Consider the following 22,344-nt stretch of genomic DNA (forward strand, 5'->3'; position numbering starts at 1 on the left):
AGGCCTGAGCAGAGAGACAGCCCTGAATAGGGCCTTTGAGGCCATGGACACAACTGTGATCTCCTAGAGAGGGAAGATAGCCTGAAGCCATGCTTAGAAGAGGAGACAGATCTGGGAAGAAGGAGCCAGCACCAGCCTATCTTGAGCACCAGCATGAAGGAGTGGAAACAGAGATGGGTGCATGTACCTACTGTGTATTCATTATTATTAGACTTTTCTGCCTTGTTCTCTTAAAGTCCTTCACTCACATAAGCTTTGTCTCATTGGAAGTGATTAGGCATGAAAAGAACTTGAAATAGAGATTTTTAAAAATCTGATTTCATGTTGTATCAGTGTTCTCCAGTTATCTGTGACAGGCTTGTTCCCAAACAGAGTAACTTCCTCCATCACTGCTTGACAACTAGGCTGTTAGCACTGCTTTTCCCCTTCCCTCTGATCTTAATAGTGTGTTATCTTCCCAGGAGAGCTGTAGTTGGGAGTGATTCATGGTGGAGAATTTGGGGGCTGGCATTAGTGTAATGTTGCACACTGATGCCTCACTAAATCACCCATCCTCTTCTATTCAGAAATTAGATGTCTGTTCTATTGTCTGATATCTGTTCTTCTCCAAAATGGAAAAATGTGAACATTACTCAAAAGATACTTCAAAGCAGAGGCCTTTCCTCCCTTCCTTCATAAGCACTTCCTGTCATGTGTCATCTACTCTGACAGGCCCTGGGGAGATAGGAGTGAGCAGAGCGCACATCGGCCATGCCCTGAAAAGCTTATAAGCATGCAAGCCAGACAGAAATCAAACAATGGTGCAATAAGTGAAAGTAGTGATGAGTGTGCGCCAGTGGAAGATGATAGGGTAATGTGAACCTATAATGGGGGATGGAGGGTGGGAACTGGTTTGGGATTGATGCATAGTACTTGTGAGTACTTGTGAGGAAGAACGGTTGGCTGTGGCCTGCTAACAAGCTATCTTTATTAGAAACAAAAGTCATTAGTGATAAATTAACTCCTTCATGCAGCACCAAGATTCATAGCCGTTCTTCAAAACATACATGAGCAAATGAAGGAGGATATGGGAACCCTAGTCCTGCATCTCCGAGCCTGTATCACTGAGGTCTTGGCAGACAGGCCAGCCGATACTCCTTTCTCCATTGGCAGCCAAAAATTCAACTTATACAATGTTTCATCGTATTCCTAGTAGTTTGTTTTTTCTTTAAGCCAAGTGCAGTAATAGATTCCTCACTGCCCCGATTTAGCCCCTTTTTTCCCCAGTCATTAAAATGTAGACATGTTTAAAGGAGTATTTGATGGACAGTCAGTTCATTCAAAAACAGATCTATAAATTCTGTGAGCTTTTTACTACTTAAATGAAATATATCATCCCTTTGCAATTCACCTGTCTTAATCATCAGGATTTATGTCCTAAAAATGCCTTTTGATGGTCTCTGACTTTCCTTCATTTAACAGTAAATACTATTAAGTGCCCTCTGTACCCAAAGCTGTTAGGTACAAGAGGAACAGCTGTGGATAGTCTTTGCTCCCAAGGAGTTTAATGTCCAAATCTTAGCAAAAAGAGGCAAGGACCTAATAAGCTCTAAATAACTTTACCTTTGTGTAAATCCTAGTCTTTCCAGTAAGATAGCCCAGTGGCCTGATCACTTAATGGGCTTATCAACTGACCTGACTTCTCAAGTTGTTTTTACATCTATAAAATGGAAAGAATCTGCATGCTTGTTACAATCATTGCTGATGGATGCACAGATCTCAGTAAACATAAAAGAAAAAGTTTTAAATGTCAACAGATGTGGGATGCCTGGGTGGTTGAGCATCTACCTTCGGCTCAGGGCATGATCCCAGGGTCCAGGATCAAGTCCCACATCGGGTTCCCCACAGCGAGCCTGCTTCTCCCTCTGCCTGTGTCCCTGACTCTATCTCTCATGAATGAATAAATAAATAAAAATCCTTTAAAAATTAAAAAATATGCCAACAGATGGAGAAAGTACAGAGCCACACACACAGAGCAGAAGAGAACATGTTATATTCTTGGGGAGCTCCTCCTTTCCATGGCCCCAAGGTTCCCCTTGGTTCACCCCCTTGGTGTCATTCATGAATGAACCAGCTAGAATGCACAACTCATGCCAGGGACTTCTAGCGGCTGTGAGATGCTTCTCTGTTGCACTGATGGATGGGGGTTAACCCTTTCTTTGCCCTCTCCATGCTTTAACTCTGACCGTGTGTTTGCCCACACCCGCAGCATGTTCCTGCGTGTGTGCTCCAGGGCCAGGTGAAGTGAGGGGGACTCCTTGGGGCAGCCCTTCCTCCACACACCAAGGTGTCAGGCCCATCTGAGCTCCATTATCGACAATGCTGGTACTTACCTCCCAGGATTATTTTGGCAACACATGAGGTAAAGCTCTTAGTATAGTGCTTAGCACAAAGTAAACGCTCAATGAATGTGTTAATACTGTTAATACATTAGAACCTTAATGATTAATTAATACATTAATACCAGTATTATTCTTAGTTAAATAAAACATTAGACAAACTATTTCAAGAGCCTCTTCTTTCCAAACGTGGTTAGATAACCTGCTTATATAACCAAATATATTTTCTCTTTTGTCAGACACACAGCTGAAGTTTTTCTTCTAAATTTGAGCAATTCTTACTGAACCTTTGCTACTGTTGCTTTTTTTTTTTTCAAGAAAAATACATATCATCTTCTTAACCCTCCTTCTCCAACCAAAAAACCCAAACATACAAACAAAACCCACAAAAAGTAAGGCAGTGATTTTGCTGATATCATTTGTAAATATCCATACAACCTAACAAATATGTTTATTTTACCATTAGTCACATTTTGATATTAGAGGACTAAAATTCTTGCAATAATAGCCAGCTAAGTTTCTGGTGCTTAATGCTTTGTGTATCGCCTCAGTTACTTAACTGCTCTGTTTTTTTAGTCCTAAATACGTTTTATCCTTCTAAGCAAGTTGAGATGACAGGGTTTGCCAGAAACTGCAGCCCTTTCTCCTCGTCCATCAAGGGTCCCGATCCTTGCTTGCAGGTGCTGTTTGGCACGGCTGATGGGCAGGTGATCGTCATGGACTGTCATGGCAGGATGCTGGCCCACGTCCTCCTGCACGAGTCTGATGGCATCCTCAGCATGTCCTGGAACTACCCTGCCTTCCTGGTGGAGGACAGCAGTGAGAGCGACACCGACTCGGACGACTACTCCCCGCCCCAAGGTAGCCAGCAGGAGGAGGAGGGAGGGCGAAGGTGCACCATACTGCATGGCACCCTGACATACCAGGAGGGCCTTGGAGATGCGCAAGGCAGGATGGCGGAACGTCTGGGTCTTGATTCGGCTATCTTCCCTCTGCCTTCCCTTTTCTCAGAATCACCGCGCAGGTTGATGAAGCTCCATTGGCTTAGGTTTCACTAGACATGAAATGACCCTTTCTGTGTCCCTGGGGTGTTGTGGGTCTTAGCTGCTTAATGAGAATAAAGAGAGCTGGAGATGAGAAATGCTGTGCTATTACTATAACTTAATCTGTGGTGTTCGAAATCCCTAATGTCATTAAAGCCTGTAGCTTTAGTTATGTGAGAAAAGGATTAGTTCTGCCCGTAATGCAGGCCAGTATGCTGGGCTGCCATCCGTGCTCCGTCGTCTTTATTTCAGACGAAAACTTTCTTTTCTCAGTTCAGGAGAACCTGTCTCCTGCCCCCATAAGCCTCAAATGGTTAGATTAGATCCATTGCCAAACAATTCTTTAAGATCTGGAGCAGCAAGGAAAAGTTTCAGGCTCTCAATGGGGGTAATTTCAGATTCCAGCCTCCTTCACCTTCGCAGTATGTTTTATCCCTCAACTGTATGAGAGACCTCCCCCATACACACACACACACACACACTCATCCTCATCCACACACTGGCAGAAGCCTTTGATGGTCACGCTGCCCATCACCAACAGCAGCATTCAGCGCTGGTCTGCTCAGGGTTTGGGCTCGTCCCCAATACTCCATACCTCTTTTTTTAAAGGAAAATGTGTTATGAAATCGTGGCAGATTAGACGTGGTTATACAGCTGCAGTATTTCTGTTCTCAGCATGCACAGCTGTGTTCGCGCTGCTCACTGAGCGCCCTCGACAGGCTAGACGGTTTCTCCCTTCCTTGTGCCTGTGAGCATGTTCATCCTATGAAGGGCTGGTCTAAAGAATATTCTTTAATTTTGTCCCCCCCCGCCCAACAGCATCTATCTCCATTGGTGCTTGGAGTGCTCTCATTTTGTCGTCTTCTGTCCCAGACATGATATAATACATGATGCTTCCCAGAGACAGCACATATTCATTTAGTCATTTGTTGGAGGAGAAGACAGTGTTTGCACATGAAGGAAACTTCAGATGCTTGGTACTGTTTCAGGATGGGTGGAGCTTGGGGGAAGAGAGAGTACTTCCATTTGAGAAATAACTGTACCTTTTCCTAGTAGGACCCTAGCCCTGAGTGAGGTGTTGATCATTTCTCCAGCCTCGTAGTAATAAAGTCAGTGTCTTACAACATTGGGTACTTTTCAGCATACTTTTAAAACAGAGCTTTATTGAATGCAAGTTTACTTAGCCCCATGTATATATAATAGGAAGAAACAAATAGGAAGATCCAGAGACCCAAGTTTATAAAGCGGGTTCAGAATAAGTCCAAGAATAGAATTTAGTTCCTGGCTGCCTCTCTAACCTATTTCCCTTCTTAGAGCCATGGGGCAATTTGGAGGAAGATTGGGATTTGCCTTTCACATAACAGGGTTTTTCTTGATGGCCTAGGGAATTTGCACATAGAGGTAGGTACCTACAGCATCTTAAAGTGAAGCAAAGGAAAGTCACAACTGGGAATGCTCCACAAGTGAGGCTGAGTGGGGGCTGAGTGTGTGGATGTCAGGCCGGCCCAATCTGCATGACTGCCAGAGATGAACTCAGCATGGGTGTGAGGCCTCTGGGATTCTTCAGAAAGAACCCTGATTTATCCTGGCCTGTGGAAAGGACTGACTTTTACTTTTGAAACATGTGGAGAATTCCAGAACATGACCCATCACAGCATCCTTAGCATCCACAAGTACTCCTTGAACTTACAAAGCAGAATTTTCTTCATACTGGCTGTGTATGGTAGGTATAGCAGAATTCTTTATGAGACACATCCCACCTTGGCCTTCTCTCCAGATTTGGGGGTGTCTCATGATAAACACTTAACAAAGAACTCATGGTGGCTGCTGTGGCTCCTCATTTCCTATAATGTTCAATGAAAGAGAAATAGCATTGAAAAGCAACTTTTCTCTGTACATTGGACCAGGATTAAGATACCATTTTCATCCCTCTTACCATCCTTACACGTTATGACATTAAAATTATTTATGGTTACACATTAGTAGAAACATGACACATTAATACACAAGTTAATAATCTTTTCACATATATTCTCACCACCATACAACAGAGCCCAAGGGACCCCAGTTGGTACCTCCAGGGCTCACTGTCCCCACCCTGCTTCTCATTCCAGAGTTCTCTGGGAAGCATCCCTCTGATGGCCTTGTGTCGTTCCTGAGTCATAGCAAATGTTGCCTTACTCAGTGACATCCCAGTCCAGAGTCTGATCTGCAATATCAGGCAGTTTCTCAGACTGGCTACAAGACTGCAGTAGCATGCTCTGGATGTGGGTCACGTGTGCATCGCCTTCTCTTCACTCAGCCCTTTTGTCCCGGCAGATGGTCCAGCAGCATATCCCATCCCGGTGCAGAACATCAAGCCTCTGCTCACTGTCAGCTTCACCTCGGGGGACATCAGCTTGATGAACAACTATGATGACTTGTCTCCTACTGTCATCCGCTCGGGGCTGAAAGGTACAGAAGGCCGCATGTGACCCCAGGCCCACACATCTGCCCTGTGTGCATTTGCCTTCCAGTGGGCATCCTACACCCATTACTTATCCGTGCCCGTCCCTCTGCAGTGACCTCTTCCAGGCTTAATGGAGTCTGTGAATGAAAGCCATTTCCTTTCGCTTCTCTGCTTATCTGACAAGCCGATACCCAGGGACTCCTGATGGTCTTCGTCTTTCTGTTCTTTTCCTACCACGACAAGAATTATCCTTTTTCAGGTGTGTGGTGTTTGCCTCTGGCTGACATTATACCTGTACAGTATCTGCAGCAGCAGATCACACACAGCACAGCCTCACAAGGGCCCCGGTTATTTTGAGACTCATTAAGGAACTGATCGTTGTGTGGTAAAGTTACCTCAGCAAACTACGGAGGTTCTACAGTTGCCAGACTGAGACACTGATGCAAACATCAGCCTCCAAGTGCTGACACTTTCCTGACAGATGTTAAGACATCTGTTATCTCAAGAAAATCGCTGTCTGTAGGCATTTGGTGCGTTCTGAATTTTGCAGTTTGAGGATATTTACTTATGTTGTGACCCTGATGAGTTCTTTGGAAAAACGGTTCTGTCTCTTCAGGATTAAATGGTGCGATGTAGGAATTTCTGGACTGCCTCTGGTCTCAAAGTTAAAGGGACCCACTGGGCAGCACGGGTGGCTCAGCGGTTTAGTGCCGCCTTCAGCCCAGGGCCTGATCCTGGAGACCCGGGATCGAGTCCCATGTTGGGCTCCCTGCATGGAGCCTGCCTCTCCCTCTGCCTGTGTCTCTGCCTTTCTCTCTCTCTCCCTCTCTGTGTCTCTCATGAGTAAATAAATAAAATCTTTGGGAAAAAAAAAGGAAAAGAAAATATTTTTTTAAATAAATAAATAAAAATAAAGGGACCCACTATACTCTAAATGGAAGGTCAAGGGCAAACCCAAAACTGCAGTTCAGCTTGCCCCTGTCATTCAGAACTGACCCTCAAACCAGAGAGTTGGAGCAGGTGCTTCTTGCCTGAATGATTCAAGACTCACAGGCCTGTAGAGACCACAAGTCCATATACTTAACTGTTGATTGCCTGTAATGTGTTATACCTGTCTGCACACCCCCAAGTATGTATTCTATTTTAAAATTGTATATTTTTAGAAGTTCTGCTCCCTTTTATGAATGTCCCATTTTGTCTCAAAACTATAATTGTAAGGAATTACTTCGTCTTTAAATTCCTGAGGGACATGGACTTTGCAGAAGTCTGTGTTTATACACATACACAAATGGGCTCCTTTAAAAGCTGAGTATTATGTGTGTGTGTGTGTGTGTGTGCGTATGTGTGTAGTGATGGTGAACTTAAATTCCTTGGGCTTCTCTGTGTTCTTTTCTGAAGGTTTTGACCTTTGTGGAGCCAAACTGCAGGATAGTCATCATAAATTCTCACATATAGTTAGTAATCCAAGCTCTTCTTTAGAAATTCTATTTTTAGGGACTCCTGGGTGGCTCAGTCAGTTAAACATCTACCTTTGGCTGCGGTCATGATCTCAGAGTCCTGGATCCAGCCCCGCATTGGACTCCTCGCCCAGCGGGGAGTCCTTTGCCCCTCCCTATCACTTGTGCACACGCGCTCGCTCTCTCTCTCTCTCTCTCCCTCTCTCTCAAATAAAATCTTAAAAGAGAAAACTTTTTTTAAACCTTTAACCAAGTTGATTAATTTCATCAGAACTTGCCTCTAGTCCTGGAGTCCTGAACTTTGTTCCCTACTGTGTATCTGAGCAGGACTGAAAATAGCATGCTTATACTCCTTCCATTGTATTCTTTATATAGCAAATTTTTCAAATTCTTTGCTATCTTGCTTACCTGTGGAAACTGAGGAAATTCTACCTTAAAGAAAAAATCTACATAGTATCCCAACTTTGAGGACTTCTATTTATCACACAGTGAACCATAAATTAGCTCACCTTATCTGGGGATTTTATCCTTTGTTGTTACTATCTCTTCCTTGATAATGTAGGGGAGGAAAGACTTTTCCCTCTAGAAATCTTTGGTTCTCTGACTGTGACCCTGTAAATTAGACTGACAAAAGACAGATTAACAGGTGAAAAAGAAACAAGTTTAAAAAAAAAACAACAAGTTTATTAGCACGTGCATTGTACTTACCTGTGAAAATGTTCAGAGATGAGTAACTCAAAGGGGTGGGTAGAACTTGGGCTTATAAAGCATGTTAACAAAAGAATAATCTGTTTATGGAGAAGTGACAAAACAAAGGGAAAGGACTTAAAGTTTCTAGGACAGCAAACTGTAGGAAGGTAAACATATAGAGGTCTAGTGGAAGATAGGGCTCCTTCCTGAAATTTGTCATATAGATTCTCCTGGTCCTATCTGTGGGCTGATAAGGATCTAGAGATATCTCCAGTATTAACTTCTGTCCTTCCTGGTCAGAGGGCGAGGTGGGGGGAGGGGGGGAGGGGGGGCCTTCCCAAATTTACATCCTGCTTTTTAGCAGAGGGGAGGAGAGAGCTTTTTTTGTATCTGCTGCTGCTTAGCTCAAAATAGTTTTTATGCCAGTATGGCATATTTCAAAGTGGCATATTCTGCTACCCTTCAAGGAAAAACAGTAGAATGATAAGCTCAGAAATTCTCTGACCTAGCCAGTTCCTCTCTTGTATATAGTAAAGTAAAGCTCTCAAAGGCACTGGTCGTTTCACCACACATTTGTTTTAAAATCAAAGAATTTAAACTCCTAGGTTTTATTTCCTTTGCTATACAGAATTTCCTCCTTTTGTCACTGCGTAGAATATACTAAGAAAGTCAAGAGGGGATTTTGATTTTGAAGTAGAATGGTTTTGGTCAGTGGTCCTGTCTCCTCTGGTAGTTCTGACTGATAGAGGTTGTACCCATCATCCTCATTGAGTATGTGCCAATGTTGTTCTGTCCTTAGTACACTCACCAGAAGCACTGTTATTAAAGAAAAAAAAAAGTACGTGTTATTTTACCATCACACACTTTCCTACTTTGTTCATGTGCTCATCACTTTCGCCTTCTCAGTGCACAATCCATGTACACAAATGCAAGTACACATATATCTAGTGACTAATAAAAAGGTGACTCATCAACATAGATATCCAAGGAACAAAGGCCCCTGTGAACCCCAGACTTCTAGCTAGCAGGTCAAATACATGTGGTGTTTAATAAGAGCACTGTTCTTTCTCCAGGAATACTTGGCTGCCTCTTTTTGACCCAGCACTAATCCCACACAAGGGACTCTTGTTAACACAAAAGCACCAAATTTTCTCATTGCTTACTGTATGTAAAATTTTGACCCTCCAGGCATAAAAGATCTGTAAGACAGTCTGACTAAAGTAAAATAGTGTGCCTATGTTAATTTTTGTGTGTGTAAAATGTTTAAGAGACTAAAAATCGACAAACACCTCAAAATCATCAGTAAAGGGATGCTTGGCTGGTTCAGCCAGTAGAGCATATGACATAATTTTGGGGTTGTGAGTTTGAGCCCTGAGCATAGAGTGGGCATAGAGATTACCTTAAAAAAAAGTCACCAAGAAAAATTGGTACTTTACGAAGATGAGCCTCTTTTGTGCCTTGTAACTTCACACACATGCCCAGAGACCCACTGCTAAGAGCCTTAGGAAAAGTGAAAAGAGGATTACTAAATAAAGCATTAGTTTGTTCTTTCTGGCTTGTATTTTAAAGTGAATTTTTAGAGGTTTAAAAATTGTAAAATCATTACTGAAAGATTGGGCAACGGTATTGGGGATTATTTTATATTCTAACATAAGATGGACATAGCTTCAAAAACTTTCTGGGACAGAAAAGATTCTGACCACATCTAGGCTTCTGTATCCTTCTTTATCATAATGAAATCTAGAAAGTGAATATTTCTTTCATTCTGTAGTAATTTATGAGAATTTTAAACTCCTGCCCTAGGAATTCAGTCCCTCTGGAAGTACTCACACACCCCTGGCTGACACTGAACAAATCCAGTTTTTCTTTCTTAATTTCACTCCTGAATTCTTTGTGTCAGGGTTTTCTGGAAAGATTATTTCCCCTGGTGACTGTGTGCCCATTGTATATACATCAGGAGTGGCTTATGCTGCATGTCACAGGGCTATACATGTTGCTGCAGCACTTGATGCTATTGGTTGTGTAATGAACAGAACAAGAAATGGAGTTATTCCCATGGAACTTGTTCTTTTTTTTTAAAGAACAGCTTCCCCACAGCGACCATAGCTGCCTCACTATAACTTGGTAACTGCGCTAAAGAAATCCCCAGTCATCTGCATGGGGATATGTGGACTCAGGCTTACCTGGGACCAAGGGCGCCAGCATTGGGGGCAGAGCCTTTAGTCTTTGAGCAGTGTCTGAATGGACTATGTGTCCGGGCCAGCCCTGCAGGGGCAGCAGCCCACTTTTCTGTTGGGAAAAACTACTGAGTAGCAGGATTCAAAGAATCTTATTAAAATAAGTAAATAGCACAAAGAGTGGTACAGGTATGTCACTCATTCATTCCCTGACTGAAGCAGGCTGGTGGAGGAGCCTTGGGAGTTGGGTGCTGGCCTCTTCACCTGTGCAGAGCCACAGTGCTGCTTGTGTCCTGAACGACGACAGGCTCTGTGCTTTTGTCTTCTGTATGTGTCAGTGTTAGCTGCTCCTCTTTTTGACATCTTTGTGCTGCCAAAAACTATAACCTGGAGAAGGTCATTTCAGTTTCATGATCACAGCCGACTTCTTAGTGGAACCCCTGAGCCTTTTCGGTTTCTATTGCATACTGAAGTATGTGCACACATCCTCAAGCTTCCCCCTCTTGTCTCGTTTTAGATCTTACACACCAGGATATTTAATTGATTCTTTTAAGTTATTTTTCATTTCCTGGTTTGTATGTAACCTTCTTCATATCCTTTTAAAAGGAAAAGAAAAAAACTCCTTTTACCAATGTTTTCACTATCTCAGATTGTAGAGTGTTTTTCAGTTTGTGGTTATCTGTAACTGCCTTCACTCAGTCCTCTGCTGCCTCCGTCTCCAGCTTTCAGTGGCTCACTTGATACACAAGCTCTCACTTCCAGGGATGTGGGAGCCATCCTGTCCCCCGACTGCTGTCTGGTTTTCAGAGGAGGTCAGGAACACTGGAGACCTCGGAATGTGCTGTTATTAGTGTCAAAATTGGCATTGCATGTGACTAAGAGAACGCTGTGGGGGTCGCATGTGACCTAATGAGGCGCAGGCACTGCTGGCTTCTAAACCTGGCTCTGAAGTTCGTCCTTTCGTGACAGAGCACCTTTAGGCTCCGGCCAGCCTTTCTCAGAGAGACCTCTGACTTCTGGATTTCAGCAGACTCTGTAAGAGCCAGATAGGGTTCTCAAGTCTTGATGGGGAAGAACTATGCTATAATCCTATTAGTACGAATAGCTTGTTTTACCAGCCAGAATAAGTAAATTGCTTATGTTGGGATTAGACTATTTCATAGACATTTTTTATAGGTACTGAAATGGCTTATAGGTTCTCCAGAGTGAACATTTCTGACAACACTCCCATCCAACAGAAGTGTTTATCTTCTTTTCTAAGCCCCCACAACATCCCAATGTGGAATAAAAGTCAAGGCCTTCATATGCAGTTATGTCCTTTATCTGAACCTTATCTGCCCAAGAGTGCACAGAAATCAAATGAATAGAATCTTAGACTTTACTCTTGACTTTTTGCATCTGTAAACCCCGGAGTCTGCTCTAGGGATGGAGGCACAAGCAGGAGAGAGAGAGCCATAGATTTAGTCATCTTACCTGTGCTCTCACACTCTAAAGGTCTAAAGGAGTTAGACCTTTAACATGCTGGCTTCATCATATGTGGTCTTACCTGGTAGAGTTGTGTTTCAGAGGAGCTGCGCTCGCCATCCCGTAACAGACACCTGTTTAAGCAGAGTCTGTATTATCTTCAGAGAAATGAGTAGCTGTTGTCTTCATGAGAAAAAGCAGAAGAACCACCTCGTATTTGCTAAGCAGCTCTGTTTTCTAAACCACTTATATGACAGTTCAGGGAGGGTCATGTCATCGTGCTGACCATTTTCTTTGTGATTTCAGAGGTGGTGACCCAGTGGTGCACACAGGGAGACCTCTTGGCCGTCGCTGGTATGGAACGGCAAACTCAGCTTGGTGACCTCCCCAATGGCCCACTTCTGAAGAATGCTATGGTCAAGTTCTACAATGTCCGGGGGGAACACATCTTCACTCTGGACACGCTTGTGCAAGTAAGGATGTGTGTCAAGACATTCATTGTGATGCTGAACTCCATTAAATACTGAAAGTTGGTTTTCCTTACTGTAATTATCTTCAACAGATTTTAGTCTTTCTTTGACCTTAATTAAATTATGGAGTATAAACCAGAAAAAATAAGGGAGAAAGAAGTTTTTGCCTTTAACCAGAATACTTTCTTAACATTCTCCACTCAAAAGAGTGGACAGTGAGTAAACAGTGAGCTGCTGTTTATTATCAGTCCAAAGTAGAAATTAGAAACTTAAAGAAGTGTGTGCTGAATCTTCATTTATTCTTTCTGACTTTGGTTTTTATGCCAGTAATGACTTTTACATTTGAACTAAGTTATTATTAAACAGTAGGTAAAAAGGCTTAAAGATCTGGGATGCCTGGGTGGCTCAGCAATTGAGTGTCTGCCTTTGGCTCAGGTGTGGTCCTGGAGTCCTGGGATCGAGTCCCACATCAGGCTTTCTGCATGGAGCCTGCTTCTCCCTCTGCCTGTGTCTCTGCCTCTTTCTCTCTCTGTGTCTCATGAATAAATAAATGAAAATCTTAAAAAAAAAAAAAAAAAGGCTTAAAGATCTTTAGGAAAGTATGCACAGGTAGCCGTTTCTTATTTTTATTTTCCAGAGATCTTTAGATCAGTTCACTTCTTATCTGGATCAGCTTTCATGGAGGATGAAATTCTTTTTTTTTTTTTTTTAAAGATTTTATTTATTTACTCATGAGAGACACTGAGAGAGAGAGAGAGGCAGAGACACAGGCAAAGGGAGAAGCAGGCTCCACACAAGGTGCCTGACATGGGATTCAATCCCAGGTCTCCAGGATCACACCCCGGGCTGAAGGTGGCACTAAACCGCTGAGCCACCTGGGCTGCCCCGGAGGATGAAATTCTTAGTGGGGTATAATGGAGATGGGCCTGACAGTGAGTTGAAGATTGACAGGGGTGATAACAAACTCTAGAGTCTTACATCCTAACCTTACCCAGCTCAAAGAGGCAGATATACCTGATTTGGGGAAATTTGTAATTAGTTGTAGACATTCATTATTTAAATATATTTTTTTTTATTTGTGAAAAATACACTTGACTTACAATTTACCATTTTAAATAATTTTTAAGTGTACATTTCAGTACATTAGCCAATCTCCAGAACTTTTTCATCTTACAAAACTGAAACTGCCAGTTCATTGCCTATAAGTGCTCAGTAAATATTTGCTTGGTGGATTGATTTATGAACAGTTGTGAACATATGCTTTCTTTAATTCTTTCTGTTGATAGTTTGAACCAGTAGGCTAGGTGCCTTCTCAGTCAGATATCATGCTGCCTTTTCTGACCCTAGCCTAACTAAAAATATAAGTGTAAGAGAGGGTGGGACTTTCCAGCTCTTTCTCAGTTAATAAGGCTTTTACATTTACTAGAATATTTGTGAATTGAAGTGCTGAAACAAACTCCAGGTACATTCAGAATTGTCCTCTATTCTGTCTGACTCAGGATACCCCTCCTGCTAATATTCTGTTCCTTCTCCAAGGAATGTAGAAGGAATCTCAGCATGGGGAAATCCATCATCCTTAATGCTAACCCAGTTACTTCCTTTTGTAAAGTGCCAATGACTGCTTCTCTGTGAAGCATCCCGTTGGGATGTTTGATATTTCTGATACTTAATACACTTTTTGTCTACTTATATTCTTGAAGTCAAAGACCACATTGTCTTCCATTTCTCTGATCGTCACTGTGCCTAAAATATGGTAGAGGTTGAGCGGCCTCAGCCATTGCAGACGTTCTCATCAACTGTAATGTGAAACTAGCAATAGGTGTTGAATTTTAACTGATTGGAGCTCAGAGATAAGAGGGGAGCTTAGCTTATCTTCCTTTGAGGAAAAATACCCATATAGTGTCTCAGCATTTTAGTACATTATTCTTTTTTTCATTTGGGGATCTGTTTCAACCATTGAAAAAATTGCCTCAATATTATAAAGCTAAATAATGAAGCTATTTAAAAATCAACATTAATTATATAGATAGCACCAACCTAATTTTTTTCTGTAATGATTCTAAAATCACATGTTTTCTGTGCTATGCTATTCAAGTTGTCCAAAGGCAGGGACATTTAGGAAGGAAGTTAGGAAATTTATTGGGCTGTTTATAGAAAGAACTAAATGCAATTTAGATTGGATAATTTATTTCCAAGTTAATTAGATTGTAGGTTATTGCGTACAAAGCTGTTGCTGGGCACAAACTTGCGGTAACCTCAGCTTTAAAATTGATTCTCCTGATTTACTCATAACAGCAATGCCAGTGGCTGAAGCTCTTATAAGGAAATATACTGCAATTTATTTTCCTTTCCTTTCTACCTGTTGTAATTGAAAATTCTGTAATTTACCTCATTAGCTATTTCTGTGACCAACTATATGTAATTGCGTATCTGTAAATCTGACAACGGATTTTTTAGAGTTAGCATTACTGATTGAAGTTTGCAAAACGTAGTAATTTGGGTTTGGGGTTTTGGTTGTTTGATTGGTTTTGCTTCAGCTTTATGAATTTTTTTTTGCATGAAAGGTCTGTTAGCAGAGTCAGCTTATATTTTGTAAGGTTTAGTTGTTGATATAAGATATCTGGATTAAAAACCAAGAAGGGAGAGGAAAAGGTGGTATGGAAACGAAAAATGAAATGAGAGATTGCCTTTATGGTGATCGAATCGACTCTACTCCAGGAGAGTCCATTAGCAAAGGTGTACATTGCCCCCTTTGGTTGGGGACTCACTGTGCCTATTCTTACGAAGCTGCCCCAGGAGTGCTTTCTCCTTGGTTTGCTATAAATAGATGAGAAGGCCCTTCCTGGGTTTGTCTGCTTTCAGGATACAAGAATGGTATGCTCTTTTAAAACTGAAATGTGGGTGCCTGAATGCTGAGCTAGCTTTTACTACTATACCTTAGTCAGTGGCCAACTCATTATAGCTTAACATTCACAACTGTCCATGGCTCCAGCCAACATAGTTTGATGGTAACTGGTCTCAACTTGGTCTATTTAAAAGTGAACTGTTCTAGAAAACTTTCCTTCCTTGTATACACATCAGACATTCCCTTTGTACACACCTGTACAAACATTAGACATCCCCTTCAAATATTAGATATTAGACATTTGAAGTACATTTCCTCTAAGACTGAGACCATCCCACTGTCTAGGGGAGCTGCAGAAAGAAGGGGCAGAGCTGCAGCAACTGTGGGAGACCAGGAGGGTGCTCTGACACCCATAGGACCGGATGCCTCAGTGGGCCCTATCCCTGGTTCTCAGCCCAAGGTCCTCGTCAGCCAGAAACTGTGGGTTCAGACAGCCTTGTGGTTCCTCCTTATGACAGCCAGATGCCTCCTGGCTTTGACCCTTTTGGTTTTCTGTTGTCTTTTCACTTGCTTGAGCAGCTTATCTTTAATATGGAAAGAAGATCCTGTTTTTTATTCCTCTTAAATTCTTAGAGGACTCCATGCAGCTCACTGCAGATACAAAAATAGCAGTGCAGTGAGGAAGCTTTCAATGTTTCCAAATAAATAAACTCCCACCTCAGTCAGGCCTCTGCTGAAACTACCTTGTTGGAGCGGTCTTCTGTCCTCCACACTGTCTGAAACGACCCCCTTGCTCTCTCACAAGCCCCTTCTGCCCTGCCTCACTACCTGACGTGATCAGATAGTCCATATCAGAGGATCAGATGTGCATCTTGCTCCCTGTCCCACCTCAGAGTGGCAGCTCCATGAGAGCAGGAAGCTTACTTTGTTCAGAGTTGGTCCCCAACACTTAAGAGTGTGTCTGACCCATTGTGTACATCTAACAAATCATTAACTGAATAACTGATGGCTCCACAGATGAAGAAGTGACTGGATGAGTGTGTGGTGGCTGTTGTATAGCAGCAGGAAATAAGGCTTCATGTGTCAGGGGAGCTGAAGCTGACCACTTACTAGTACAATCCTCACTCTGTAGCCAAGGAGCAGACTGACCTGCTCCCTCATGGGCTCAGTATCAGATGGTGAGACAGGGAAAGACACAACTCGACTGTGTGTTAACCACTCACCAAAGCTCCATACAAATAGCATCTCTCTCCAGCTGAGTAATGCCTCCCCTTGTTCCCTCAAACGCACTAAAGCACTAGATTCCTGCCACACCGATGCTCCCTGAAATGTAGATCATCTTCTTGTCCTTTTGCCTTGGATTTAGACATGCAAAGTATGTGAACTTCCCACACAAATTAAGATTTGAATGTTACCAACTTCACAGTTCTAGCCATCGGTTCTAAAAATTGTCATTTTGTGTGATTTGAGAGAAAGATTAAGTCCACAGATTTATGGCTGAGTTTTTCCCTAGCAGACAGCAGCTGTTCAAACAAAAGCATTCAGCTGTGGGAGTTGTGTTAGTGTGCACTCTTATCTATTCCCAGGTTTACTGGAATTAAACATTTGGTACGTTTCTCTTCTGTAGCTAATCCTGGTTGGTGGGCAGTTCTTAGGGAGGATGGTGCTCTGTGGGTGAGGGCTGTGGGCAGGCAGACAGTGGATTCATGCTCTGCTGGCGCCGCAGATCCTAGGTGTCAGAGGGCAGAAATCACTGATTGGGTGGCAGCTGAATTGAGACACCACACACCCCACCCTGTATGTCTGCAGGCATGTGCACTTGCCTTACAACAGTCCATTTGTAGGCTGGAGTCCCTGTAAGCAGTACTGAAAAGTCAGCATCAAAAGGAAAGGAGACTTTAATAATGTAAAGTGACATATAAAAACGGTGTAAAAATATTTAAAAAGATATAAGAGGATTTCATGAGTGGTTTCTCATTTGTTTATTTCCAACTCTGTTGAGTTGACACGAAGGTTGTGTAAATTTCAAGTATACAAGTGTGGATCTGATACACTTATGTATGGCAATAGGATTGCCATCATAAGGTTCACTAACACCTCTATCACAAAATGTAATTGCCGTTTCTTTTTCATGGGAAGAACATTTAAGATGCAGTCTCTTAGCAGCTTTCAAATAAATAGTTATCTAGTCTTTCTACAGGCTTACAGGACTTAAAGGTATCCTGAGGTCATGGCCCACTGTCACTCTTCTCTCCTCAGTGGGAATTACAGTAATCAATTTCCCCACATCAGGGAGACCTCAGACCTTCAGACAAGAGAATCAGCTCCCACTGTCTGTAAATTCTTCTTTATTTCTCTAATAATATCCTTAAAATTTAGTATAGAAAGGCACCAGTATTTATTTTGCTATTTTATCATCTTACAGAGAGTATATGCTATAAAAATAACTTACATGAGCATAAATCTCCCCTTTACTGAGACAGACAATTACTGATGTGGGCAAGTAAGTGAATGCTCATCCCAGATTACTGTGCTGTAAATCCCTGTTGGCATTCTCAGTACTTCCCAGTAATCTGCTCTGGATGACAGCTCCCCCGTGGAGCCCCCGAAGGGGTCGCTTCCACAGGCCGCATACCTCCTGCTCTGTGCTCTGAGTTCTGGTTTTCACCCTTTCCAGCCTTTCAGTCCTCCTTGTGGAGAAGTGTGTTTCCTCATGGATGCCATGCGCAGAGTGGTAGCACAGTCTCCTTCCCCACCTTCCAGACGGGCCGTCCTCTTGCTGTCTCATGCACCTAACAGCACCTCTGGCTAATTTATCTCCACTTGGGGTCCATGTGATCTTCGGATTCTTTTCTGCCATAATGAATCATCCTGGTCATTGTCCATTTGCTAATGATGTAGCCTGTTTCTCCTTCTATTTGCCTCTTCTACAGACATATTATCCAGCTGGTTTCTGAGTAAAATAGCCTTGACTGGATGGATTAAGGGACAATTTGGGTCTCTTACTTTATTTGTGACCAACAGTTTAATTTGTTCATGGGGCATTATACACTCTATAGGTGGTGGTGTGCTATATGGACCAGAGAAGGGAGCACCTTGTAGAGTGAGCACAAGTGGTGGGGTTGAAGGGAAGTGGGTAAGAATGATGGCTTCCCTGGATATTCACTGTAGCAAGGCACTTATCCTCTCTGAGTGTCAAGTTCCTGGTGTGGTAAATGGGAGTAGTGACCTACATGGCAGGAGTGAAAGGATGAAATGAGATGCTGTATGTGCTCATGAAGCTGTAAGAGAGAATTTTCATACACTTTGAAAGTCTGCGTAAGTGGTTTAAATTTCTTTGTACAAAGATACAAGAGACAAATACTTATCATAAAGATGATTTTATGTAAGATCCTCCCAAAACATGTATTAACTGCTAATATGAAATGCAGAAGGCGGGACAGAGGGGACAGGAAGATAAATATATAACCTGCACTTACGGAGGGTTGTGCATTATCTACTTTGTCTCTGATAGTAATTACGGCTTACTCTAAATTAACCAGCCTTCTGTGGGGTCTGCCCCACATGTGGGATCCTCTTGTATGGAGGCCCAAGTGGAAGTACTCTGGACACCCGCACACTTGAGTTCCCAGCTCCATGGTCCTCCTCCAGGGGCCATGGCTCTGGTCCCAACCCACCCTGCCCGGGCTCACAGAGTTGTAAAGAGAAGATGGAGTTATCTTCAGCCTGTGTTTTGTTTTGAAGTTGAAACCAGGATTAGCTGACCCTGGAGGCTATTTTAAGCAAGTGTCTTCATTGTCACTAAAGTGTTGTGAAAATTCTGCTCCCATCACTCCTGTAATAGACCTGACACCCCACTTCTGATCTTTGCAGTCCCTCAAGACTTCCCTAAATTAGAGCCCCATCCAGTTGGACAGGAATGAACCAATTCTCCCTTGGCTTCCTGGTCACAGCCCTCCACCTCCTCCTTTCTTCCGTGGTGGATATTACTTAGCTCATACCCCTGAGCCTTGGAGTTTGTTTAATACAACTAGTTTCTGACTTCCATATTTGGATTTCAGCTTATCCTTTCAAAGCAGTGGTAGCCACAACTCCCAGAAATGGCCACTGCTAGAACTGCATGTCCCCCCGCCACTGTCTTCTTCCCCAATAGCTTTCTGCTTTCTTCCTCTGGCCCTTAGCTCGAGGGCAGCTGAGGGTGCCTGTGATTCAGGGTCTGTGGGTGATAGCCTATGACAGGTCTCAGAAACACCTTTGACATCTCTCTCCTTTAGTCCTCACAGCTCCCATTTCACTCCTGAGAACATGGGAGATATCCTAGGGCTGTATAGCATTCCCCAGGTCACACAGCATGTGAGTCTAGCTGCAGGGTCGATTTCACTTAGAAATGCTCCTTGTTGAGACAGAAGGGAAGGGCTTCTGGTCTACCTCCTCACCACCTCCCCAAGCCACAGGAGTGACCACTGGTTTCTCAGGGATCCAGATAACCAGAGTTTCAGTAAGGAATGTGAGTTACTGTACCCCAAGGTAAGTGCATCTTCTAATAGAGACATCATTACACAGAGATAAGTTGGGTTTTATGGCACTAAATCAAATGAGACAATACGCATAAAAGAACTTTGCAAAACAATTCCAGTGTTTTGCATTCTGTCCTGGGGACCCGACTGTTTTCCAATGAGAATGCTGAATTTCTGTGATGTAGTATTTCATTGTCTATCATTTTTAAAACCAATATTCTCTGAAACTATTTGGTCAGTTTATTTTGTTTGACATATGCGTGCAAGGTCTTATGTACTTTACCACAAGAACAAAGCAAAGCCTAAGTGTAGCCTCCTTCACTTCCTGGCAGCGCCCCATCGTCTCCATCTGCTGGGGACACCGGGACTCGCGGCTGCTGATGGCTTCGGGACCAGCCCTATATGTGGTGCGCGTGGAGCACCGTGTGTCCAGCCTGCAGCTGCTGTGCCAGCAGGCCATCGCCAGCGCCCTTCGAGAAGACAAGGACGTCAGCAAGCTGACGTTGCCCCCCCGCCTTTGCTCTTACCTCTCCACCGCCTTCATCCCTACCATCAAGGTAAAGTCTGTCCACCCTCCTTCTTCACTTCCTCTTCCCCTTGGCTCCCTTCTCCCAGAGGGCTGTCCAGAAAGGCAGAGTCAGAGAAGGTGAGCAAGAATCCGAGAGCCAGCTTGCAAAAGTCATGTCTGCTTCTCCTTGGCTAAGAGTATCTGGGTGATAAATGCTCCAAGCGTGGTCTGTCCCTGGCACCACTAGTATCCACCAGAGACTCACCTTGTATGAGGGGCATAAGCTTTCTCGCAGCAAAGGCCATATTCAGAGGTTGATTGCCATGCCATTCTGATGATCAGCCTGCCTTGTTTAATCCTGCCTTCCTGGCAGATGCTTCAGAAAGATGGGAAACCCATTCCTAGAAGTTTGAGTAGCTTGTTCCATTGCTAGCTACAGAAATGGTCAGATTGAGCCCTGTCCTGAAGATTGAGCCATATGCTGACGAGGGGTGACCGCCCCCCCCCCCCCCGCCACCGCCCTCAGCACACGCTGTCACTCGTCCTTTACATGGACAGTAACTTGAGAATTAATGTGTTCATTGGTGGTGTGTGCCATAGGTCTGCCAGCTGTGGTTCAAGTGCGGGTCTTCCCACTAACCTTAGGGCCTCTGCACCTTACATTCTTTCTTGCATTCTCTTGTCTGTATTCTGTCTCTGCTTCTAAGTATCAGATTGACTTGTTCAAGGTGACTTTTTCCCCAAAGAATCAGTTGTAGACTCTGTTGTGATGTTTTTTCAAATTGCTTTACAATCTCGGTCATGTACCAATTGATTCTCAACTCCAGCTGCACATTAAAATCACACAGGGAGTTTTTGAAAAACATACCTGCCCAGCCCCCTGCCCTCAAGATTCCAGTTTCATTGTTTGAGGTGGGATCCTAGCTTAAGGACTTTTTTCAAGCTCCTAGGAGATTCTTATGTGCACCCACAGTTAAGAATTGCTGTTCCACAACACATGGTTAACCCTCCCGAAGCTACCAGCCAGTACTCTGTTGTAGTAACCACTGATGTCCATGCTCTTTCCTTTCCTTGTCCTGCCTCCAGCCCCCAATTCCAGATCCCAACAACATGAGAGACTTTGTCAGCTACCCCTCCGCGGGCAATGAGCGTCTGCACTGTACCATGAAGCGCACGGAGGATGACCCAGAGGTGGGCGGTCCGTGCTACACCCTCTACCTGGAGTACCTGGGTGGGCTCGTGCCCATCCTCAAGGGGCGGCGCATCAGCAAGCTGCGGCCAGAGTTCGTCATCATGGATCCCCGGACAGATAGCAAATCAGGTGGGCCTCCACACCAGAGAGCCTAAGACCTTGTTTTTAGGTGTGGGTGAGGAATAGTATTCCTGACAGCCAGTCAAAGACAGTGCCTACTTACGAAATGTAAGCTGCGTGGTTTCCAAAACTGTATTGAAGCTATTCTCTGTTATTCTCTACATGTACTTTCTGATGGGTTTTTACCAGCATTCTGTAAGACTTCATGTGATTGTGGCCACAGGATAGGGGAGACCTCAGCTATCCGCCAGGGGGAAGCTGGCACAGGCTTTCTGGGATCTATAGATTCCTCTTTTAGTTTCTTATCAGGTGTTACCAAGGGCCTTCATTACTGTTGAGACAAGCTCCAAATTAATAGTGAGGTACATCTCTGCCCTCCCAGAGCAAGTGATAGAATTAAAAGCTCCAGATCTTCAGCCCATTCCTCAGCCTCCTGCTAGAATCTTACTTCTGCTCCTTACTAATCCACTGTGAGCTGCTTTTTAGCTGATTACCAAGGAAGATTCCTTGCGCATCCATAAAGATTTTGACCTGATAAATCACTCTTCCCTTCTAAGAACCCTCTCCTGTACTGATCTTGGTTATTCGCTAGGTGTATTCTGGCCACTTGCTGCATGCTTGTCTCTGCCGTCCTAGACTGTGAGCCTCTGGAGAAAAGGGGCTTTGCTGTTTCCCTTTGTACCATGGATGCTTGCCCAGTGTCCTAAGCCAGTGACGGAGTGACGGCTGAGGCCATGTGCCCCCACCAGCAGTATTTGCCAGCTCAGACGTTCTGCTGCCCCCTGTGAAACCCTGCTCCTCACAGCAAGAAACACTGCCTCCTGTGTCAGTCGCCCATCACTCGGGCTGCTGCTGGTCATTGTGCCAGGCTCTGTCTGCCCCTCTGCATCCTGAGGGCCTGGACAGAGAGAACTGAGTCCTCTCTGTACCCTGGTGCCTGGCAAGCACCTGACCTTGACACAACCTGAGTTGAAAGGGATTTGTTTCCTGGATGCACACTCCTCTCCACTTCTCACTCCTCTTTCTCCCACTGG

The 22,344-nt window shown here is 43.7% G+C and overlaps 1 protein-coding gene across 5 annotated transcripts in view; it reads left to right on the forward strand.

The window, feature by feature from the left end:
- The window catches only part of TULP4 (TUB like protein 4), a 222,615-nt gene that overhangs the window by 180,132 nt on the left and 20,139 nt on the right, over positions 1 to 22,344 (forward strand). For all 5 annotated transcript variants that reach the window (XM_038526439.1, XM_038526443.1, XM_038526441.1 and 2 more), the window contains 5 exons: positions 3,059 to 3,239; positions 5,741 to 5,875; positions 11,965 to 12,131; positions 19,823 to 20,047; positions 21,085 to 21,319. In XM_038526439.1, coding sequence (XP_038382367.1) covers positions 3,059 to 3,239; positions 5,741 to 5,875; positions 11,965 to 12,131; positions 19,823 to 20,047; positions 21,085 to 21,319 — 943 coding nt within the window. The remainder of the gene's footprint in view (positions 1 to 3,058; positions 3,240 to 5,740; positions 5,876 to 11,964; positions 12,132 to 19,822; positions 20,048 to 21,084; positions 21,320 to 22,344) is intronic.

This window comes from Canis lupus, chromosome 1, assembly GCF_011100685.1.
Source record: "Canis lupus familiaris isolate Mischka breed German Shepherd chromosome 1, alternate assembly UU_Cfam_GSD_1.0, whole genome shotgun sequence".
Lineage (NCBI taxonomy): Eukaryota > Metazoa > Chordata > Mammalia > Carnivora > Canidae > Canis > Canis lupus.